The sequence below is a fragment of the Cucurbita pepo genome, chromosome LG16 (assembly GCF_002806865.2).
Source record: "Cucurbita pepo subsp. pepo cultivar mu-cu-16 chromosome LG16, ASM280686v2, whole genome shotgun sequence".
Classification (NCBI taxonomy): domain Eukaryota; kingdom Viridiplantae; phylum Streptophyta; class Magnoliopsida; order Cucurbitales; family Cucurbitaceae; genus Cucurbita; species Cucurbita pepo.
Genome location: NC_036653.1, coordinates 448489 through 472553, shown reverse-complemented (window position 1 = coordinate 472553; position 24065 = coordinate 448489). Strand labels below are relative to the sequence as shown.

Below are 24065 nucleotides of genomic sequence, written 5' to 3'. Positions count from 1 at the left end.
TAGTAGATTAGTAGGCAATTTACTGTTCCGATCTATCATCTATCAAGCTATAAAGCACATTTGTAAACACCCATTCCTCGGAACAGGATCATCACTATAGTCTATCTAGCTACTACCAGATAGTATAACTACTAGATGAACCTCTTGTGAGATAGGATCACGTGCAAGGGTTAGCTGACTCAACCTTCACACGACTCTACCTAGTAATTTACGTGTCACGATAGACCATTAAATATAAAATATAGAAGCATAGTCACCAATTCCAATATATTTGTAATCCAATCATAAATAATTTACATCGTCTATACGATAATCACGTATATCTAGCTCATATTCATATGGGTGAAACTTCAGTTATACAATTAATAAGCTCATCCCATTTTATAAGTGAAAACTTGAACGAGAACTCCAAACAACTACTTACTCATGTCGATATTTTCCCTTCACGCTAAAAATGCTCATAATACGACAACACTCTCCAAACTCCTCCGATAAGTCCTAATAATAAATAAATTTAGGGTTTTTATTCAAAATTGAGTTGAAAAACAAAGAAACAGAAACGAACCAGCTCGTGCACCCTTATGTGCTCATACATGCCTTCACGAGCCTAATCACCTTTGACCACTCACAAATTTCTCACGCTTCATCTCCTTCCTCTTTAATTTGTTTCTACGCACAATATTGAACAAAATTGTTCAGTGGGAAATACTCACATTTTTTTTATTAACATCAATCGAGAAGAAATTACGAGACACTTAACAAGGGTGGAGAGATATTTACCGAGCTAGACGATTTATTCCTAAAATATCTAGATATTTTTGTTTATAAAAATAGATCATTTTTTTAAAAAAATATTTAAATATCTTTATTTCTAAAATAATTCTTAATTTATTTTATTTTACATTAAAAAAAAAGGTTAAATAGAATGAATTATATATATTGTGAAACAATTTCTTAAAAAAAAAATATATATAATGAGTTTTTTTCTTTCTATTATTAGCTTTAATTTTTAAAATCTAAAATTTAATGACAATTTTATCATTAAAATAAAAAAAAAAATGGTAAAAAAGGAAGATGCATGATCTTACAAATTTAAGTATTTAATGCCCTTCGCTACCCAACAGATCCAGAAGATTGCTTCTCAGTCACCTCATCTCTCCTACTTTCCTGCCTAACTCTCTGTTTTCGAGCTCAATTCTGCAACAATGGCGATCTCAACCTCTCTCTCCCCTTTTCCTCTATTTCCCAAGCTTCGGAATTCCCCATTGTCGCCGCCTGTGCCTTTCAACGCCATTACTACGTCCCTGTCCACCAGGAGATTCAACATTCTCTCATCTTCTTCCTCTTCCCACAATCTGAAAGTGAGCACCGTTTTCGATGCAGTTACTGTGGGGGAAGATTTTCCGGTCGGATATGGCGAATGGTTTCCGAAGTCGGATCCTGATGTTCGGCGAAGAGCGGGTGTTCTCCTACATCCTACGTCGTTTCGTGGACCTTATGGCATTGGTGATCTTGGAGATGAGGCGTTTAGATTTATCGACTGGCTTCATGAAGCGGGATTCTCTGTTTGGCAGGTTTGGTTCTTACCACTCGTCTCTTGGTTGCCTTGGAATGTTTTGGAGCTCTATTTCCTGTCTCGTTGTTATAGACTTGCATTTGATTATTAGATAAGTAATTGGGCCCTTGAGGCAAAATTTCAAAATTTTCAATGCATAAATACTGCAATTTCTTGAATCTAGGAAGCAGCAATCTGTATATAGTTATTTTTTATGAATTTCCACTTGATTGGCCTTTTCCCTGTTCCTCTTCAAGAATTTCACATCTGATTGCCCAATTGTTCGGTCGTCCAACCAGGGGCAAGAAAAATAAATTATGGCTTGCGTATCTTTCTTGTATTAGTTTATGGGAGTCCTTGTAACAGCCCGGGCTAGCCCATATTGTCCTCTTCGGCTTTCCCTCAACGTTTCTAAAATGCCTCTTCTACGGAGAGGTTTCCACACCCTTATATGGGTGTTTCGTTCTCCTCCCCAACCGATGTCGGATCTCACAATCCACCCATTCGGGGCCCAGCGTCCTTACTGACACTTATTCCCTTCTTCAATCGATATGGGACCCCCCAAATCCACCCCCTTCGGGGCTAGCGTCCTTGCTGGCACACCGCCTCGTGTCCACCCCTTTGGGGCTCAGTCTCCTCGCTTGCACATTGCTCTGTGTTTGGCTCTAATACCATTTGTAACGGCCGAAGCCTACTGCTAGCGGATATTGTCCTCTTTGGGCTTTCCCCCTTTTGGGCTTCCCTTCAAGGTTTTTAGGCTTTCCCCCTTTTGGGCTTCCCTTCAAGGTTTTTAAAACGCGTCTGCTAGGAGAGGTTTCCACATTCTTGTAAAGGGTGTTCCGTTCTCCTCCCCAAGGTTTGAGAAAAATGGAAATGAATGTCAAAGAAGCTGAGACATATAGGATTCCATAGTCTTGGTAACTTTTTGTTGTAGTGTTGTACTTGAAAGTCTAGCACAATGAGCATGAACTTGAAAGTGTTGAGGGGAAAAATGAATTTTTCTTTATTTTTTTAAAATTTATATACATATATATTTGTTTACAGGATAGGGAAAATCTGTGTTAATTTTGGAATTTGATCAATTTTGGTTGACTGATGCCACTTTTCAGGTTCTTCCTTTGGTTCCCCCAGGAAGGAAGGCTAACGAAGAGGGATCACCCTACTCAGGCCAGGTGATGACTTTTCCTGTCAATCTTGTCAACCAATCTTATAATTCTCTTTCTTCCCGTCTGCCCTCTTCTATCTTCTGTTTCTTTATCTTTCCTATGTTTGGGGTGGGGGTTGGGATGATGTGACTGGTGAGGAAATGCAGTTTACCACATTATAGGCAATAAAGAATACTCATAAAGAATGTACTTGAACACCATCTCCATGAATGCCATAAAATAGGTTTTGCCATTTGGGAACTGGTTGATACATTTGTTTATTTACATCCCAATATGTATTGCCTTGAGTTAGGCTCAGTATTACCCCTGGGTCTGGATTGCCTTCTTTGTTGGAGTTGCCACTTTATTTTTCCCCATTTTTTCCGCAATTTTGGAATGTTTAATTTATTGGAGATTAAGCCCAGATTGCACCTAGTATTGTCTGGAATTAAAAACATGAATGCAGCAGACATTCTAATTACTTTGAATGATATTGCCCCTCGGGGCTGTTATTTCCTTCACTAAAATTCGCAATGATACTGCCAGCAATGGCATTATTTGAAGTTCCTTATGACAAATGTGGGGTGATAATTTAAACTATGACCTCAAAGGAATGTGTGGTTGTCTTACCGCTAAACTATGTTAATGTTGGCTACATTTAAAGTTATCTTTATGCATCATGTAAAAGTTTCCTCCACAAATTGTAAAGCATAAATGGGGATAGATGCGATCAGGTTAATATGGTGGATCAAATGTTTTTGCTGGAGGTCCTTCTATAAATAATATAGTTCCTTCACTCCCAAATTGGGAGGTGAACGTGAATAGTTGTGATAAGTGATAAATGGTGGTTTTTAGGTGGTCTATGCTCGTGTATATAGCTCAGATCCTGCTAGTGGTTGTTTCTTTCATTCCCTCATTTGGCCACTTTCTGTGCTTGTTATGTTTTCTGGACCATTGCAATCATCAAAATATTTATTTCTACGGGACTCTTGGCATGTCTGGTTGTAATAGATCACGTCACACATTGATGGTGGAGGTGAGGCAACTCAATAGAGAAAAGACCTTTGGCTGACTTTTAGCTCTGTTGATAGGGTGGCTGTCTGGATGTGTGTCCCAGAGTGGCGTCCAGTTTTTAATAATGGGTATACTCAAGTGGGGTGTTTTATCACTTGCCATTTCAGGTCAAGGGAGAGATCCTATGGCAACTTTTTTTCCGCTTCTATTTCAAAGAATATTTGCCTCCAGAAGAATAGGGGAAGTTTTAGAATGGTTAGCCCTTGGAGAAGGATGATTTATGGATAGTTTTTCTTGCCACTTTTTCGGTGTCTATTTCTAAGATTATTTATAGCTATTTATCATCTCTTAGGTTAGTAGTGGAAGCCTCTTTTGTAATCTTTGAGTATTTTACTTTGTACAAGCTTGTTAGGCTCTTTTTTTCGTGGGTTTCTATTTTAAAAAAACTATTTAGAAGTATTTTTTTTTTTATTGCCGAGTTGTATTCTTCCATTTGTCTTAATGCACTTGGTTTTACATTAAAAAAATGTCCATTTACAAGATAAATTTCAACAATTTTATTGATCTGGTTACTTTTCCTTGGTATGCTCTGTTGTATCTGATGCAAACTTCCAGGATGCAAATTGCGGAAACACTCTCTTGATCTCTCTTGATGAGCTTGTCAAGGATGGGTTGCTCGCAAAAGAAGAGCTGCCAAAACCAGTGTAAGAAACTTTACTCTAGCAGATTGAGATTAGTTTTTAGCATCCAGTTGTAATCTCTCATGAAGGAGCACTATGAAGTAATCCTGCCCTGAATGGTTACTTGCAGCGACGATAACCATGTAGACTTCTCTGCTGTTGCTGATTTGAAGGATCCCTTAGTAGCAAAGGTTTGTAATTAATCTTTCCCGTCTCCTCCCTCATGAGTGGTTGCATGTCAAAATTTAAGTATTGCTTGATATGAGAAGTGACTTGAAAATGAATTTCAACATGCAATCTGTCTCCTAAACTTCCTCCATTTTTGTAAAGTTATCATTATTAGTTTTGGACAGGAAATTGTCTGGGTGTGTGTCTGTTACATTATATTAAAAAAGAAACGAGAAACAACTTAACAGCCAGGGTAGAAACTATGAAGTTTTACACAGTTAAAACTATGCAAGCGAGATAAAAGAATCTTGCTGTGGAGTTTACAACCTGTTTCATCGTCTGATTCAGAGGGGTCGATCTCATGTTTACATTCCAGTGCATATTTTTTCATGATCTCAATACAGATTTGAAAGCACAAAGTTACTTTCTATAGTGTTTTTTTTTTTTTTTTTTTTTTTTTTTTTTTTTTTTTTTTTTTTTTTTTTTTTNATTTTAATATAACCTGCAAATTTCTTTGATGGTTTTCTTTGGTTCTGTCATAGGCTGCAGAAAGGTTAATTCACAGTGACGGTGAACTTAAAAGGCAGCTTGAAGAATTTTGTAGAGACCCTAATATATTAAGTGAGTTTTTAATATAATTGAACTGATCTCACTGTTCACCTTTAATATTTTGCAGAAAACCTTTTAGTTTGTAGCAATATTTAGCTTATCTTGTTGATTGTTAAAAATTATATGCGAGCAGATCCTTTCTATCAACTTACTAGAGGGCATTAAGTTAGTGAAAGTTTCTCAGACAATAAATCACATGATTCTTTCTTAGACCTGTCAATTTAATTCAAGCCTCAATTACTTCAAGAAAAGAGGTTCAAATTAGCCTGCTAACCTCTTCAATGGCTGGATCTGGTCAGCTGTAGAGTTGGTAACTGCTACCAAAATTCAGTTATGCTGAACTACAAAATTTACTTGAGCATAATCCTCTCATTAACCGGATTTTTAATACGTAATTAATTGTCAAGTTGTTCCTCCTTTAGTGTAGGCAAACACAGATCTTCCAAAGCTCTCACTAAAATTTTTCTTTGCCACCGTTGGATGTAGAAGAAGAAAAAGAGAAAGAATTCAAAGATTTTGAGATGGTTGTCCAAAATGATTCTAGTTTGCATGGATACTTCGGTAGTTATCCCCTAATTTTCAGTTTTACTGAATGGCAGCTCAACAATATACTTGCGTTAGCTTGACCATCTAATAAAGTCTGCGGGCTAATTAATTAATCATCTAACTTAATAGATTGGCAAGAGCTAACTGATTATTGTCTGTCGGGAGGCAATTTTCAATGTTAGGAGATGGTCTTTTGAGAATTCAAATGGAGGATAAAACGCAAGGAATATGAGGTTTTGTAACTCTTTCATTGAAAAGTCATCACTCAAGGATTTCCCCTTCAAGTTGGTCTATACACTGGTTTGATTTCCGTGACTCACCTTCCCTTACTTTGATTGAGTGCTTTTCTCTACAGATAAGATCTTAGAAAAAATTTCTTGTAGCTACAGTAAGAAGGCTTGACAGATCCACTTCCGATCCTACTCTATCCTTCTCTTTGTTGGCCATGCAAATTGGGGTCCTACCCTATTTTGTTTTAAAAATATGTGGATGCAGCATCACTCTTTTTTCCGAATGGATGGTCGGTCCATGGTTTTATGCAAAATTCAAATGTCTGAAGGAACGGTGATATGCTTGGGTGCTGAACTGCCTAAAAATCAGGTTATATATGAGATTCCCATTATAATATTGAAGAATTGGGTGACTTGATCCCAAACGAACAAAATCGAGAGGCATTCCTTCCTTAGTTGGGACCTCTTTCTATCCTTCCGATATCATCTGGGTTTCTTAGAGCCATATGGGTTTTGATTTCTAATATCTTTCTTAGAGCTTCTTTCTATCCTTTCTATCCAACAAAATCCGATCGCTACTCTATCCTTCTCTCTGTTAGGTTTCGGTTTCTAATTTTTTTTTTTTTTTTTTTTTATAATTATTCTATAGGCTTTATCATGCATAGTTGGAGCCCTTTTCTTAGTTGGGCTCCCTTCTGTGAGCTTGGTTTTTTGTATGCCTTTGTTTCCTCTCATTTTTCTCAATGAAAGTTGGTATTGAAAAAAAATGAGGAGCCTCTTTGGAGGCAAGAGGCAAAAATGCAAGGCCAGATGGCTTAAGTACGGGGATATAGACTCTTCTTTCTTTCACCAAATTATGGCCACAAAGAAGAGAAAAAGCACCATTGCAAAAATTATACCTCTACAGGGCCGGAATTATCTCTCAGATAATGAAAGTTCATTTTTTTCCAGCTCTATTCCAAGAAACAGGCTAATCTATCCCTTCCACAGACCACACATTGGGATCTCATTGCAGCCACACAAGCTTCATCTTTGGAAACCGACTTTTCAGGGGATGAGGTTAAACATGTTGTAGTTTATTTAGGCGCCAATAAATCTTCTGGTTCCAATGGCTTTGCGTTTGAATTCCTCCAAAATTTTGGAACATCCTTACACGGAACCTCATGAGTTCCAAGACTTTTTTTAAGAATGGGATTACCAATGCCACATCAAATGAGATCTACATTTGTCTCATCCCTAAGAAAGTGGGCACATGTAAAGTCAATGATTGCAGATTTATCTGATTAACTTCACACCTGTACCAGATCATTGCTAAGGTTGTCTTAGAAAGATTCAAGAAGGTACTTCCTCTCACGGTTTTTGATTATCAATCATCTTTTGTTGAAGGCCATCAAATCCTTAATGCATCTCCCTTTGTCAATGAATGGAAGAGAAAAAAAAAAGGGACTATCTTATTGCTTGATATTAAGAAAACTTTTGATAATGTGGATTAAACTTTCCTCAACAATAATCTTGTGGCAAAAACTATGGGTAATTATGGAGAAAGTGGATCAAAGGATGTATCTCATTGCCAAACCTCTCCATTCTCATTAATGGGCCACCTTGTGGTAAAATACGCTACTAGATCCCTTCGGCAAGGTTTTCCCCTAGCAGCATTTCTCTTTATTCTTATAATGGACTATTTTAGTCATTTAACGATGTAAATGATTGGGACCTCAGTTTTATTATCTCCCAGAAAAAAGAAGCCACGGTTGCTGATTTCTGGAAGGCAGATACAAATGATTGGGACCTCAGTTTTAGAAGAGGCATCCTGGACAGAGAATTTGCTAGCTGGATAAGTAAGGTTGGCTTGATCGACCTGTGAGGTTGGGCGACAATATGGATAGAGCTTGCGGTCCCTTGAGAAATCAGGGTTTTTTTTCCTACTAATTCTGTTTCATCAAGTTGACTGAAACCTCCCTTAAACACAAAACTCCCATGATTGATTTGATATGGAATTTCAGTGTTCCAAAAAGGATAGAATTGTTCCTTGTTCCTTTGGAGTGGGATCCAAAGGAAGTTTCAAGCATGGACTCTTTCTTCCTCGGTTTGCAGTTTGTGTGTTAGGGGCAATGAAAATGTGGACCATTTGTTCCTTCAATGTCCTTTCTCCTTGAGGGGCTGGTACCTTTTGCTCAAAACCTTTGGTTTGGCCTTTTGTTTTCCGATGATAGTGGCTTACTGAAGCTTTAAGGGGATGGAACCTTAGCAGAAAAGCAACGGTGTTGTGGAGGTGTTCAGCAGCCATGTTTTGTGAAATTTTGAAGGAATGAAACTGGAGGGTTTTCGAAGACAAGTCATACTTTTGAGTTCTTTTTTAATATTGTACAAACCAATTCTTCACTTTGTTGCCTTCAGCAAGATTTTTGTTTTGTTTTTCTTTTGCAATTATAGCCTAGGTCAAATTCTCCAAGATGGGAGGCTGTGCTTCATTAGTTTTTCTTGGGAAGAGGGTTGCTCACCCCTCTGTCTATTTTTGTTTGCTGAATATATGTTCTGTTTCTTCTAGAAAAAAGAGTTTTTTAGGAATTTCCTTTGAAAGACCCTACTGCGCAGCAACTATAAGCATCTGATTAAACGAGAAAAGTCCTCCTCCCCATCGACAATGAGGTTTTAGGCGTCCAATATATTAAAGACAAAAACTATGTCCATTTAGCCAAGTGACTATGGAGAAAAGGAGAAGGCTCTCTTGACTCCTCTCGTGGCCCATAGAAGAATATTAAAAGCACCAAGCCTTAATCCATACTAATGTCCGGACAACTGTGGGCAACATGGAATCTACAAACTTTTGGCATGGCTCCTGGTTGTGTGATAGACCTCTGGCCCTTTGTTTTCCTCAATTCTTTTATATTACCACTAGAAATGCGGTATTTGTCAAAGATATGTGACACAAAGTTTTAGCCTATTGGGATTTGAATTTCAGAAGATTATTGAAGAATGATGAAAACACTGAATGGGTTAATTTAAGCCTAAGCCTCCAAATTTTATTTGACTTTGGATGGCGGTGATTGGGTTTGGCCGCACAAAATAAACGGTGGTTTTTATGTAGAGTCCTTGCTCAATAGCCTTGATCACTTGATGGAGAGTTCCTCCCTTAATTTTTGGAGCCTTCATTTTGGAGCGTTCACACAAAGCCCTAAACACTAGTGAGATAGTGTCCAGAGGCACATTCCATTCATGGCTATATCTTCTAGTTGGTGGGTGCATCCTATGCAAAGCACAGTGGAGAGGACCGAACTCAGTTATTCACAGTGGAGAGGACCAATCTCACTTATATATTCACTGTCCTTTTGGACAAAGATTTTGGAATGATGTCAAACTTTTCAACTGGTTGGTTGTGCTTCCAAATGACCCACATTCTCTCATCAATTTCCTTCTTTTGGATCAACCCTTTAAGGAAATAAGGAGCTTCTATGGAATGCTTGGTTTTTTCTTTTAGTGTTGTTTTTTCATGCTATTACTTTGTGTGATTGAATTCTCTGTTTTTCTCTTTTAATTTTTCTACACTTTGACAATTGAAGAATTCTTTTATAACTCCTTCGGCCTTGGGCTTTCTCTCCATCTTTTGTATAAATTCACACATCAATGGAATGTATATATACATATATATGTATATATGTAGGTATGTATATAGTTTAGAACAGCTCTTTGTACTTCCTTTCACTCTCTCTGTTGTTCTTCTTGTTCGATTATGCAGGCTGGCTTGAAGATGCAGCTTATTTTGCTGCTATTGATAACAGACTAAATTGTTTCAGTTGGTATGAATGGCCAGAACCCTTAAAAAATCGGCATCTTTCAGCTTTAGTAGATGTTTACCGAAGGGAAAGAGATTTCGTAAGATTTGGGCGAATTCAACTTTTGAGCTTCTGATTTCTATAGTCGTAGCCTAATTGCTCACATGTACCTTTGTTTTTGCAGATAAATATATTCATTGCTCAACAGTTTTTATTCCAGAGACAATGGCAAAAAGTTCGCAGCTACGCAAATATGAAGGGTATTACTATAATGGGAGATATGCCTATATATGTTGGCTATCAGAGTGCAGACGTGTGGGCTAATAAAAAGCAATTTTTGCTGGTATATAGTGCTTCTTGATGAGTAGATACAGTGACAATGTTGTATGAAATATTCCCATTATGTTGGTTGCTAATGCTACTAATCTTCTGGCAGAACAAGAAAGGTTTTCCTGTGCTAGTGAGTGGTGTGCCTCCAGATGCATTCAGTGAAACTGGTCAACTATGGGGAAGGTGTGTAATGTGCTGATTGTTACATTTTGTTTTTTTATTTTTAGTTTATGAAATATGTTCTTTTTTCCCGTAGTTATTACATATGGTCATTTTTCTTGTTTGGTGTGATTGTGTCATAGAATTAAATTTTTTAATCTAGATTTGAAGTGGATATTGTAAAGGGAATTGATTTGAATCAAAGAGTATGGCTGGGAGGGACCAAGGTAGCCATGAGTGGTTTCAGAAGTTTATGATAAGGTTCCTCATAACCAAACAATACGGTNACATAATCATGGGTAGCCCATCGTTAGCATAGCTTAGTAGTTCAGGTATCTCAACTTCTGCTAAAACCCTTCATTTCTTATCAGCATGGCCAACTTAACAGTCAAGACATCTCTACTTCCTCTATAAGATTGTGAGCTTGAATCTACATACATGTGATGTGATATTTTGAAAAAAGAAGACCTTTATTTCCTATCAAAAATAAAAAAATTTGTCATACCCAACACATATAGTTGTCTATCATATATGCTTAGCAACTCAATATATAGTGTCTATCATTTAACTAGTAACAAACTAACTAAACTAAATCTAATTAACAATACAAAGTAGTGAACTAACTGCTAAATATCCTACGAACAAAATAGTAAAATAAACTGGCGAAGATCAGGTTGTTGTTAACAGCAGCAGTGAGGGAAAAGGTTTCTATGAATTTTAGCTTCGATCACAATCTGGTAGCCAGTTAAGAACTCTTTCATCTAGCGGTTTCCTTTTTTCTTTTGTTTTCTTAAAATTCTTGGCAATGTAGGATAGAGGAGTGAGGTTAGCTAGGAACACAGCTCCAAATGCCTTTCACATGGTCGTCATTTGGCTTTTAATGGAAAATGTTGATGATGGGGCTGAAAGGGTAAAAACCAATTATACAGGATTGACAATTTGAAAATGTAGTAGAGGAGTTTCTTCACCCGCTAGCAGTTAACCCTTGGTTTGTATGCGAAGTGCGTACATAATTTCTCCTTACTTGACTAAATCATGTCAGTTTTGAAGTTCACATTATAACTGTTTTTAATGTTCTCTATTAATGCAAATTAATTGATCATAACAAATATTCCACCTTTTGTTGTCTCATTTTCTAATTTTCTTTGTTCAATAAATATTTAGAGGTAAAATACTTTATGCATATCATAATCAAAGAAAATGTCCTCTTAAATAGGAGGAAAAACTCTTTACAAATAAGGGCATAATCTACTAGAAAGATGAATTCTAATACAATAAATACAAAGAGATTCCTATATATTTTTTTTTTTTTAAAAAAAAGAAATAACGAACACTCCCTCTTAAGCTTTTAAAGATATGTTTTCATTATAGCTTGTTTACTAGTTTGTCGAACTGTAGCTTCGGAAGTCCCTTAGTCAGAACATCAGCAATTTGCTCTATAGTTGGATGATAAGGAATACATATTAAACATCAATTTTCTTTTCTATGGAATGCTTATCTACCTCAATGTATTTTGTTCTATCATGAAGGACTAGATTATGAGCGGTAGAGATATCTTCCTTATTGCCACAATAAATATGCATAGGCATCACCTAGGAAAATCTAAGTACGTTGAACAGTCTCTTTATCCATATACTTGTGCTAAAGTCCTATATTCAGCTTCAACACTTTTTGGCCACCACCATTCAGTTTCAATAAATATATGGATATACGTGTGCTAAAGTTCTAATTTCAGCTTCAATAGCTTCAACAACTTCAACACTACTTTTGGCCATCACAATTCATCACAATTCTTTCAATAGGCTCATTATCCATATACATGTGCTGAAGTCCTAAATTCAGCTTCAACACTACTTTTGGCACCATACTGGACAAGTAGCATCACTGATAGAAGATTTAATTTTGGTTGTTTTCATTTTGTTCAAGGAAATCTAGTTACTTGGCGAAGCAAAAAATAAAGTAACTGTAAAAGCAAAGCTGTAAAAGCAATGGTCCTGGGGCATGCATTAACTGACTTTCCATACTAACTGTAAAAGCAATGTTTGAACATGTGCGAGACAAATAAATGAATCTTCCTACAAGTCTTTGGTATTTTTTTTGTGATAAGTGTTAAGAAATAAAATATTAAGATGAAATTTAACCTATTTTACCTACTAACTTAAGGTTTTGAGTTTATTTTAGTTTAACAAATTTTTTTCAATATTTACACTAATGCCAAAGCTATCAAATGAAAGCCTTCTAATTTGTGATAATCATTGATTGGCTGTAATTGCAAAAAGAATCTTGGCGATTTGCATTCAACCAAGAAGCTAAATTTTTGTATGCTAAAAAAATCCTGTGATTTTTCATTATATCACCGTAAATGTTTCCTGTTATTTTCTTTTATCTAATACTTCTCAGAAGGTTTCCGCCATTTGTGTTAATTCTTGTTTGTAAATTTTATTTGTAGTAAACCTGCCAAGAAATAGCTTTCTAACTAATTGATTTTTTCTTGGAACTTAAAAAGTCCTCTATATGATTGGAAAGCCATGGAGAAAGATGGTTTTTCTTGGTGGGTACAGCGCATTAAACGTGCACAGAATCTATATGATGAATTCAGGATCGATCATTTTAGAGGATTTGCTGGGTACTGGGCAGTTCCTTCAGGTAGGCTTTTATGAAACAAACATGTCAGCTTACTTCACGTGTTGTTTCTCTGGTTCGTAGTTTGTGCTAATATGTTGCAAATGTACAGAGGCAAAAATTGCTACAATTGGACGTTGGAAGGTCAGACTTATAATTTTCCAGATTCTTTTAGATTGTACTTTGATATCATAGTATCTTCTTCAGTAGCATTTTTTATGATAGTAGGCAGGGCCAGGAAAATCTTTATTTGATGCCATATTCAGAGCAGTTGGGAAGATCAACATAATTGCAGAAGATTTGGTATGTTTTTATAATAATCAAGTAATGAATTCGACCAATTGAGTGTGTCAATGTGATTTCTTGTATTGGTTGCACATCCTTCGTGTTCGAAGTTTCCAGACTAACGACATCGGGTTCTGAATTTATCTTTGAAGCCATAAGCTTCGAGGTTGAACTTGCCCCTATCTCACCAAAACCCCTCTGTTTGGTGTTTAAAATGTCCCTCATGAATTAAGTAATGTGCACTTTTATTTTGGAAAGTATCAGAACATAGTTCCACTTGGACTCCGTTTTCTTTTAGTTTTAGCTACATTGGTTTAAGCTTTGTAATACCATCATATGACAGGGAGTTATTACTGAAGATGTGGTTCGGCTCAGAAGATCCATCGGGGCACCTGGGATGGCTGTCCTCCAGTTTGGTATAGTGTTATATATTGTCTCTGTGTTGAAGAGATTGTCTTGAAATTATTCTTGGCAATTTATGTATCTTGTTCAAACAGGTTTTGGAAATGATTCCGCTAATCCGCATTCGCCCCACAATCATGAATCTAGCCAAGTTGTCTACACGGGAACTCATGATAATGACACAGTAATAATTTCTTTGCTTGCCTTTCCTTGCAATATGTCGCAAAATCTGATGTTTTCAAATAAGCATGTTAATCTGATTCAAGTATATTAAATTGGTCAAATTTATAGTTCTTTGCAATTTGTTTATCTTATCTGCATAATAACTAATGCAGATTCTTCTCTCTTGGTGTCATTCTGTTAATTGTTGTAGTGTTTTAATGCAGAGTCTTGGCTGGTGGGACAATTTGAATGAAGGAGAAAAGGCCAATGTTTGTCACTCCTTCTCTGAACCTAACACATTCACACATGCAAAAACTACAATGGTTTCTGTATATTGTTGCAAAGCTACTAGTTTTTGTATTAGTTTGAACATAAATGAAAACATAGTAACATTAGTAACAATAAGAAAAGAATGAAATAAATATTTGAAGAAATCCAAAGAGAGGCCCATTGAAGGATAAAGCTTCACGGGAAAGGCCAATGACAACCACTTTAATGAATGTCATATGAACTCCACAGGTTATGTTCCCAAGGAAAGAAAATGGGGCCTAAAAAATGAGACACATGAAAATTTACTTTATACAGTCGAGCTACAAACAGCGAAGTAAGGGGAGAAAATGATGGTATTACGGTGTGTATTTTACATAACCACTTTGAAAGAATAGAGGATGGGAGAACGTGTGGGTGACTCTGTTGGAAGAACCTAAGCGTTTTAAAAGGATGAAAGGGAAGTCTGAGAAAAATAGAAGACCATGTTTAGGAGGTAGTCTGGTTGTGTGTGAAGAAATCCACAGCATGTTTAGCACTCATTACAAAAAATCAAAGGAAGTGGAAGATCGAAAGTAGGAGAAAACGGTTGTTTGGGAACGTTATCTCGTTTCAGAAGTAAATTATCACTCAGATAGGTTAGATGCTATGCTGTGCAGGATAAGATCAAAATATATAGATTGGGACTTGACACATAAAGGGTTTTCAAGGACTATAGTAATAGAACGATAGTCAAGCGCGTTTCCAGGAAGTGGCGTGTGGACGGAAGGGTAGTTACATCATTATGAAACCTGTTGGGAATTGGATGAGTAGAAGTTGAACCATACGCTAGATCTATGGGAATGTTAATCTATTGAATACCTTGCTGATTTTCAATCTTATTTGGGATGTTATCACCATGATTTTCATTGATGACCGACCCAAATCTAAGGGCTATGGCACTATTTCTGTTGTGGATTACTTTAGTATGGTCATTTCATTTTCCTCCGCCAACCTTTTAGTGCTAAAACTGTGGCCGGTTTCTTTTGAAAGTAGTATGTCTCCCTGGGGTTCCCCTATTGTTTATCTTTGATGAAGTTAATATATTCATTAGTCATTTCTTGGACAAAGCTATTAATTGCAGGTTATTCAATTCCAGAAGAGTTCCTTTTATTTTTATTTTTATAAAAGAGTACTAAAGATATTAGCCCTATAAATTAGTTGGAACGGGCAAGCCGTAGTACTACATATGGAAGGAAGAGGATTGTTTTGCAATTCTTTGTAGACCAAGTGACATAAGATGCAGGGAGAGCCGTTAGATCCTTTGAATTGCTTAGAAGTCTCTTTTTTGCTATTTTACTAAAGCCTAGTTACCAATGTGTGTTAAAAACTGCATGATCTTTTGGTCGGAATGCTTCTCTTTCTATGATCTCTTCAAACTAGAACGTTCGGAATAAATTACCGAATCTATGGAGGACAGACAACTCGGAAGTAACAACGTGAGGAAGAAGAATGAGGCTTCATTATCTAAATGTCTGGAGGATTCAAAGGAAATAAATAATTTATGCCACAAAATGGTTGCTAGCGAAACGATTAGCGTTCTTGGTAGAAGAGAGAACGGCTACTATACTAAAGAAAAGAAACCAGGATGTGCAAGAAACCAGGATGTGCAAGAAACCTCGATGGAATATTAAGAATCTGAAAGGCCACATGGAGAATTTTGTGGTAATCAAGAATGGGAATGGAAGGGCTTCATTTTGGAATGATAAATGGGTGGGAAACCAGTCAGGATATTATGTACGGAAGAAGATCAAGCACACCTGTTTTTCCTTTTTCTGGAGACTTCTGTTTTTCTTTTTGGGGGCGAACGTTTTGCTAATTCAATGAAAAGCGTAAAGAAAAGAAAACCCATAGAAAAACATTAAAAAAAAAAAAAAAAATGCTTTGTTGCCAACATGAGCATAGCTTCTTCATGAATCCTCATATCCCCACGTTTGTTGTACTTGACGTTTTCTCGATTGTTAATACAGGTACAGAAGTATCTCTCAATTACTGAGAAAGATGACATCGCCTGGGCTCTCATCCGGACAGCATTATCTTCTGTGGCACAAACTGCTATAATACCTATACAAGATGTTCTTCGGCTAGGGAATTCTGCAAGGATGAACATTCCAGCAACACAGGTAAGTGTACCTTCATACTCAAATCTCCTGACTGTCATAAAGCTCAGCATTAAGTATCTAAGTTGAATGCCATTCCGCCATTTCAATGCCTCTTCTTTCATCTTTGATTACAATGAAAATGGTACCACTGGTGTTTTCAGTAGCCCCCATTTTTTTATTCTTTGATTTTACACCATCTCAATCTGTGCAGTACTGGAAAAAAAGACCTTGCATTCAATAGGAAACTTTATTTTGAAGAAAAATGTGAATAATGTATAGATTCTGTATGAATTATTTGATTGTTGTGATGGTTCCATGTGTAAGTAAGATATTGTTTGTAATTGTCACAGTTCGGAAACTGGAAATGGAGAATACCTAGTTCCGTAAGCTTTGAGAGTTTGGAGACTGAAGCCACTGAATTGAAGGATATGCTTTCATTGTATGGGCGTCTGTAGGTGAAAAAGGCTGGCCTTGTGATCCCAAATTGTTGCTGTAGGGGCCTTTAGTATTAGATAGTAAATAGTTGTCTGAGCTTTCAGATTGTTTAACTTAATAAGATCTCCCATCAATAATCTGGATGTGGTGATGTGCGAGTCACAGGAGAAATTACAAGCTTGTGACCATTTATAAACATTATTTGAAGTAATGAATAAAGTCTTTCATTTCTTTAGTTTTGTACCATAGTCATTATTGAGTTACAAATTAGGAGTGGGAATAATCATCTTTTTAGTCCACAGATTCGTTTGATCCTATCTCTAGAGTCAAGTTTACGTGAGGAACTACTGAAGGTCGATCTTACTCTTAAGTTTTCTGTTGAGATTTATCTTGTGGAGGTACGCAAATTGGCTCAGTGATCGATTTCTAAGTTTTGTCGTAAACTTGATTAGTTACTTCCAATTACGTCAATCAATAGTTCAAACCACACTCAAATATGGGACATTTTTCATTTTTATAGGAACTTTTGTACCATAAACAACGGTATCTCCCATTATATATTTGAGATGTAAAATATATCTTTTCTCACTATTCCAATAGTGTCAATAGTGTAAGAGTCAAATGTATACCTTTTGATTAGGGTCGTATTCTATGCTTATGATTCTACCTTTCATTCGGTCAAAAATTGATTTTATGGTATAGATGCTTATGAACTCCCCTGTATGCCTTGCGATAATGCTTATTAATTCATTTAAATAATGCATTTTGCATAAATGTTTGTATGCCTTGCGATAATGCTTATTAATTCATTTAAATAATGCATTTTGCATAAATGTTTGGTATTAGAAGATAAATGATTTTAAAAGAATTTGTAATCACTTTTTAAGTGATAATTAGTCAATCCTTTGAACAGTGATTTTTAAATGATTTTTCTCCATTTTAGATGTTTTGGATCAAACTCAATTAAGGTGGGTATAATTCAATTTAGTTTGTTTTATTTGGATTGATAATAGACAATTAAGTTATATTAACCCTATAATGGTTTCTACCATCAATTTGCACGATTGATTTGAATGCAATAGGATAAAATGAATTTCGTTAAGGTTAAGTTTAGGTGACAATCAATTTATGAAAGTTTAAGAACATCATAACATGTATCATGTACCATATGAACCATGTACTGCGTACAATCAACTTATGAATGTAGTAGGATAAAATGAACTTTGTTTTTGTACATGAATAATATGTACCATGTGACTTTTATTTACGTAATCTTCAATTGATCGATTATGTATGTGCATGTGTTATATGAGATACTATAAACATGATTATGTATATGTTTTACGAGGCACCACAAATTAAATTGATGATTTAAAATGTGGGGCATGCATATTGTATGCTTTTATAGTTATGAACAGACGTGCACACCCATAATGTTATTCGTGTTCCTTTATTTTCTTTCGATTTCTACTGTGTGAGCATGCACTTGCCCATAGTTAGACCTAAAAGGTACGTTAACACGCCTACCTAATGCACCTACATGCATGTAATAGCCCAAGCCCACCGCTAGCAAATATTGTCCGCTTTGGCCCGTTACGTATCGTCGTCAGCCTTATGAAACCGTCTAATAGGGAGAGGTTTCCACACCCTTATAAGGAATACTTCATTATCCTCTCTAACTAATGTAGAATCTTACAATGCATGGGCGTATAATGTAATACAAGAGTACTGTGGGTGTGGAAATAGTCGCAAAAAATAGTCGCAAAAAATGAAAGTAAAGTCCAAAAATAGTCGCAAATTTAGATCCCAACAGACATGATACATGTTGTAATGTTTTTATTGGAACTTATTTCTCGTATTGATTTCTCCATGAACGTTTTAAGATCATTTAAGTCCATCAAATTTCAAAGTGAAATGTGTGAATTACTATCAATGATGAACAGAAATACAACCAAAACTAGACTAAATTTATCTACAGTGATCTCCTCTTTAGAAATATGACTGCGGTTGATTTATTATCCATTTGTCCTGGAAATGTTACAGGGGCAAGAGAATAGAGCACTCTCCTTCTCCAGTATAATAAAAAATGATACTCATTAAGAATTAAGAACCCAACCAGAAAGATCAAAAGTTCGAATCAGCTACGCACCTTTCTCAATCGCTTCAAAGCATTCTATTACAGATGCTTTCTCTGACATTGCTTTGATGAGGGCTTCATATATGGATTTGTTATTCTTCAGAAGGGAACCAGAAAATAGAACCTACAGCAAACTCCAGGGGATTTGATTTAATATTCAGTCACTAATATGACCCTTTTTTTAAAAAAAAAAAAAACTTTTCAGGCTAGAATACAAGCTTTTCATCCTAATGTTTCAGCATTTTTGGTTCGATTTAGTCACTATTAATTCAAAAGTTTCGACTTAGTTCGTTGTATTTTAACATGTAAATGAACATTAAAATTGGTTGATGATTAACTTAGAGAGCATCATATTAGAGAGCATCATACTAAGTGAATTTCTAAGTATTATGTCATCTACGCTTCTCATTAGTTCATATTAACATTTACCAATGACGAGAGAAAACGTAAGGGACAAAAGTGAATTTTTTTAAACAATGATGACGAATTTGAAAAAAAAAAACACACTAGATTTTAGGGACTAAACATATCTTTAGCGAAGGCTCAAGTTGTTGAACAAAAAGGTTTTAAGAAGCTATCCAGAGTCGTGATACTTACAGCCCATCTGGTCAGGTTCTGTTGTTGATCTTTACCAAGTTTTGGTTTTGATCTATTGATGAACCTCTGATAGAAAAAATATATGTATAGATAAATGTTAGATAGCTGATGGGAGAGATGTAAAGGATCTGTTTCATGAATTAAATAGCAATCTGAAACCTGCAGAGTGAAGAGATCAGCTGATTGGCCAACCACTTTATCATATTTTAAACCTTCGGATGCAAGTCCAGCCATTGCCACCACTGCCAACCTGAAATCAAAATGCTACACAACTTGCAATTCATGCTTATTTGCTCCTACTAGCATCAATAACCGCTCAAGTCTACCGCAAGTAAATATTGTCCGCTTTGACCCTTTATGTATCGCCGTTAGCCTCACGGTTTTTAAAACGTGTCTACTAGAGAGAGGTTTTCATACCCTTATAAGGAATGCTCCATTTCCCTCTCCAACCAATGTGGAATCTCACAATCCACCCCTTACAGGGCCCAGCATCCTCGCTAGCACACTGCTCAGTGTCTAGCTCTGACACCATTTGTAACAGCCTAAGTCTACTGCTAGTAGATATTGCCCTCTTTGGGCTTTCCCTTCCGGACTTCCCCTTAAGGTTTTAAAACGCGTCTACTAGGGAGAGGTTTCCACACCCTTATAAAGAATGTTTCGTTCTCTTCCCCAACCGATGTGGAATCTCACAATCCAATCCACCTCGTTGAAGGGAAGTCCGAAAGAGAAATCCCAAGGAGGACAATATTTACTAGCGGTGGGCATAGGTTGTTATAGTCGGTATCAAAGCTAGACACCGGGCAATGTGCCAGCGAGAAGGTTGAGCCCGGAAGGGGGTAGACATTTCAATAAAAGTTTTCAAAGATAATTCCCCAGGATTTAAATTCAATCTCCTATACTGATAAGATTTTCTAATTTTGATTTCAAATTTTCAATCTAATCTTCTAATGATTATAAAACATATTTTCCTAAAATTCAGGGCGTTACATGATTGATGGATAACATTGCGCCCGTTCATATTAGTAAGCAGCCATTTACCTGTCAAGTTCCTTATCATCAAGCTGACCACTATATATCAATTTTTCTAGCCTTTCGTCAATGAGATTGACATGCTCCTTTCCAATGTCAAGTGAATAATCCAGAATAGGAAGTCCAAGCAAGTAAGCAACTAAAATTCAAAGGAGTCCATTATTAGATCCAAGTGAACTAGGCATAACTCATTATTACGTTTCATGCAAGACTTTACCCAAGAAATGTGCAGCTTCATGTCCAGTAATTCGTTCTTGATAATCAGGAAAAAATGATGAAAAGCCATCTATGGCAGCTTGAAGAAGCCTAAGAGAAAGGAAAGGCACATACAAAATGTCATGGAGTAGAAAAGTGAGATAACTATACATTGCAAGTGAAATTTTACCCAGGAGAAATGCTTCCAACAGCCAAAACAATTAGCGATATGCTGCCAATCAAGTATGGCACAAAGAAGCCCCAATCCTGTTATGAATCCAAATTTTCAATAAGAGGATGAGATTAAGGAACAGCTCATTAGTTAAAAGGTGATTATATGAGGAACTAAAGTAGAAGAACAAACAGGTTAAGCAACAAAAGATGCTGTCTATGTTACCCCAGGAAGCTGCCCTGCAAGGACGCCCAAGAATCCAGTCGTACCCACCACAGTGAAAAGGAAAGCTGCCTGTGTTGAGAGCACAAAGTCCACATAAGTTTCAAGAAAATTGATATGCAAACAGAGAAAACAGACCCATTGAAGCATTATAACTCACAGATCCCATGTTGGTCGGAGAGGGGAACGAAACATTCTTTATAAGGGTGTGGAAACCTCTCCCTAGCAGACGCGTTTTAAAAACCTCGAGGGAAAACCTGAAATGGAAAGCCCAAGAAGGACAAGATCTGCTAGCGGTGGGCTTAGGCTGTTACAAATGATATGAGAGACAGACACCGGGCGATGAGCCAACGAGGAAGCTGAGCCCCAAAGAGGACGTTGGACCTTGAAGGGGGGTGTATTGTGAGATCCCACATCGATTGGAGAGGCGAACAAAGCATTCTTTATAAGGGTGCGGAAACCTCTCCCTAACAGACGCGTTTTAAGAACGTTGAGGGGAAGCCTGAAAGCCTAAAGAGGACAATATTTGCTAGTGGTGGGCTTGTGCTATTACAAATGGTATCAGAGCTAGACACCGGGTGATGTGCTAGCGAGGAGGCTGAGCTCCAAAGGGGTGGACACGAGGCGGTGTGTCAGCAAGAAAGTTGTGCCTCGAAAGGGGTGGATTGGAGGGTCCCACATCGATGGAAGAGAGGGAATGAGTGCCAGCGAGGACGTTGGGCACTGAATGGGGGTGGATTGTGAGATCTCATATCAGTGGAGAGGGGAATGAAGCATTCTTTATAAGGGTGTGAAAATCTCTACCTAGCATACGCGTTTTAAAAACCTTGAAGGGAAGCCTGAAAAGGAAAGCCCAAAATGGACAATATTTGTTAGTCGTGGGCTTGGACGGTTACAATAACGATCGAACTCCAATCTAATATTATCTTTGGAGTACCAACCCTTTGACATCTCAAGACCAAAAATGCTAAAAGACAAACAAACAGAACAAAAAATGCAAGGATGTTAATAAGGAACTCACATCATTTCTGACACTAGGAATAGCAAGATTCTCCGCATTTTTAATTCCAAGCGTTGTCAGCTCCCGTAGAGTAGTCTGGTGTAAAGAGAATCAACATATATTCGTAAAATTGGCAAAAATTTGGTAATGGATAGCAATTTCCTAGAAGAAGAACTGCAGACTGACCGTACGGCGGGAGACATACGGCTGAGAACTCCATTTCTTGGCCCAACCAACTTCCCTCAACTGGTCCAGCGCCTCCTTAACGGCGTTACTATCTTTCTGTATATATATATATATATATATATATGAAGAAACTGTGTAAGTCAACAATGGCGCAGAAATGATATTAAGATGTTCACTCACAATACGATTCGGGCAACAATGGTAGGTTTAATTTGTAGAGAAATGAGATTAAACGGAGGAAATGAACCTTGTCGATGGCGGATTGAAGAGCGGTGAGATCAACAGTGGAAGCAGCAGAGGAAGCTCTGATCCGCCATTGATGGGGGATGTTGAAGGACTTTGAACGGCGAAATTGGAAGGAGAGAGCAGAGGAATAGGTGGAGCCAGCGGTGGCTACGTCCAGCATGGTTCGATTTTGGGGTTTCTGAGTTCGGTTTGGACTCCGGAGGATAAGTATTTTGCCGCCACAATTGAAGGAGATTTTCCAATATAATATATATATATATATATCTATTTGTGGTCAAATCTTAAGGGAGGTTTGTCTTCGCCAACCAAACGTCACAGATGCTACTTGCGGGTGCATGTTTAATCGTCTGTCCCACAACCAACTTGTGTTTACAGTAGGCTAAGTCATTCAATTCGACTTTACCTTTACTTTGGGTCAAGGTCCAAAGTCGCATCCAACATCACCTTGGCTCCCAATTAACATGGCACGTAAGTCTTAACATCATTCCAAGGTACAGTGTGTTTTCGGCCATCGTAGCTAATTTGGTCATACCATTGAGAACAGTCCCATATGTTGTTCATAACATCAGGACATCCCAAACATTTATCCATCCGAGTTCTATCAAGGCATTGGGTCTCTCTTGCCCATACCATGTCATTTACGAATATGGTAGTGGATAGCAGGTGCAAATCCAACTTCCAACACTCGGGCTAGGGAGCAACACCGACACACCCATGCCACCCGATATTGTCCTAGAAAGACCCATTTCAAAGGAAGTTGCTCGAGATACTCGTCTCATAACGCTCGTCCTCACTATAACATACATATGTGTCACAATGTAGCTCACTTAGGCCACTGGGCACAAGGGTGGTGGAGAGATGACTACTTGCCTCCCACTAAGGCACATTATGAGACATTTCCAAACGGGTGAGTGTAGACATGATTTTGGCAAAACGGACATATGGTGTCATGGAGAGTCTGTCCAGTGTCTGATTAACACCAAATTGGACGAGCTTTCATATTTCATATGGACGGACTTAACTTTAGATCCACATACCCAAATTTCCTCTGGAACCCCGACTTTCGAGGTGAAGGCTCAAGGCCCTACCCCACCCTTCAACAAGCCTATCTTTGACACTGTTGTCTACTTGTTGCCCTTATCTTGCTTATGTCTCATCTTCTCTTCATGGCCACTTTGTGTGGCGCGTTAAATAATCCTTTGTCCTCCTCTGTCACATCATGTCACTCGTCTAGGCCCTCGTGTGACCGGATGAGCGTCATTTGAAGGTCGACACTTCTCTTGTCGCAACGTGAGGGTCACAACCTATTCTCCTCATAATTAGATTGTGACACTATGAAACTATACTTTTTGGTTAATTTCTTTTAGTTTTTGGGTTTTGACAACGCATTGCAAAGATAACAAGACGACGACTGAGAGCCCGGGAGCCCGAGAGCTCTTGGTTTTTTGCTAATTATTAATTATTTGGGTTTCACGATTTGGGTTAGTAATTTGTTAGTTGAAAAATATGTTACCGAGTGAGATGTTTGTTCTTCTAAACATAAATATTGAGAAGCATCGGATCTAAAATATCCAACTTCACCGTATTAAGGTATCCAAATCATGAAACGTTCTTAATGTGACCTACATTAAAAAAAAAATTTATAAAATATTAATTAGACGTATACAAAATTAAAAATTTTAAAAATTTATACAACATTTTTTAAAATCTAGGGATCGATCCATTACACCGAGCTTAAATATTTATTAAAAGCATTTT

At 37.2% G+C, this 24065-nt stretch overlaps 2 protein-coding genes across 2 annotated transcripts; one reads left to right on the top strand and one right to left on the bottom strand.

The window, feature by feature from the left end:
* Positions 1 to 1126: 1126 nt before the first annotated feature.
* LOC111777441 (4-alpha-glucanotransferase, chloroplastic/amyloplastic) lies at positions 1127 to 16758 on the top strand. Its single transcript, XM_023657049.1, has 16 exons — positions 1127 to 1574; positions 2665 to 2727; positions 4330 to 4418; positions 4525 to 4585; positions 5105 to 5183; positions 9684 to 9820; positions 9905 to 10063; positions 10157 to 10233; positions 12716 to 12855; positions 12944 to 12975; positions 13060 to 13134; positions 13460 to 13532; positions 13614 to 13702; positions 13905 to 13949; positions 15957 to 16109; positions 16439 to 16758. The coding sequence occupies exons 1-16, from the start codon at positions 1206 to 1208 to the stop codon at positions 16541 to 16543; spliced, it is 1746 nt and encodes a 581-aa protein (XP_023512817.1). The 5' UTR covers positions 1127 to 1205; the 3' UTR covers positions 16544 to 16758.
* Positions 16759 to 18509: 1751 nt separating this feature from the next.
* Positions 18510 to 22531, bottom strand: LOC111777385. Its single transcript, XM_023656949.1, has 10 exons — positions 22309 to 22531; positions 22062 to 22157; positions 21897 to 21971; positions 20879 to 20947; positions 20672 to 20748; positions 20504 to 20592; positions 20296 to 20425; positions 19417 to 19507; positions 19258 to 19323; positions 18510 to 18784 (listed from the first exon to the last, which is right to left on the bottom strand). Exons 1-10 carry the CDS (start codon positions 22465 to 22467, stop codon positions 18665 to 18667), a joined length of 972 nt encoding a protein of 323 aa, XP_023512717.1. The 5' UTR covers positions 22468 to 22531; the 3' UTR covers positions 18510 to 18664.
* Between the last annotated feature and the right edge of the window lie 1534 nt (positions 22532 to 24065).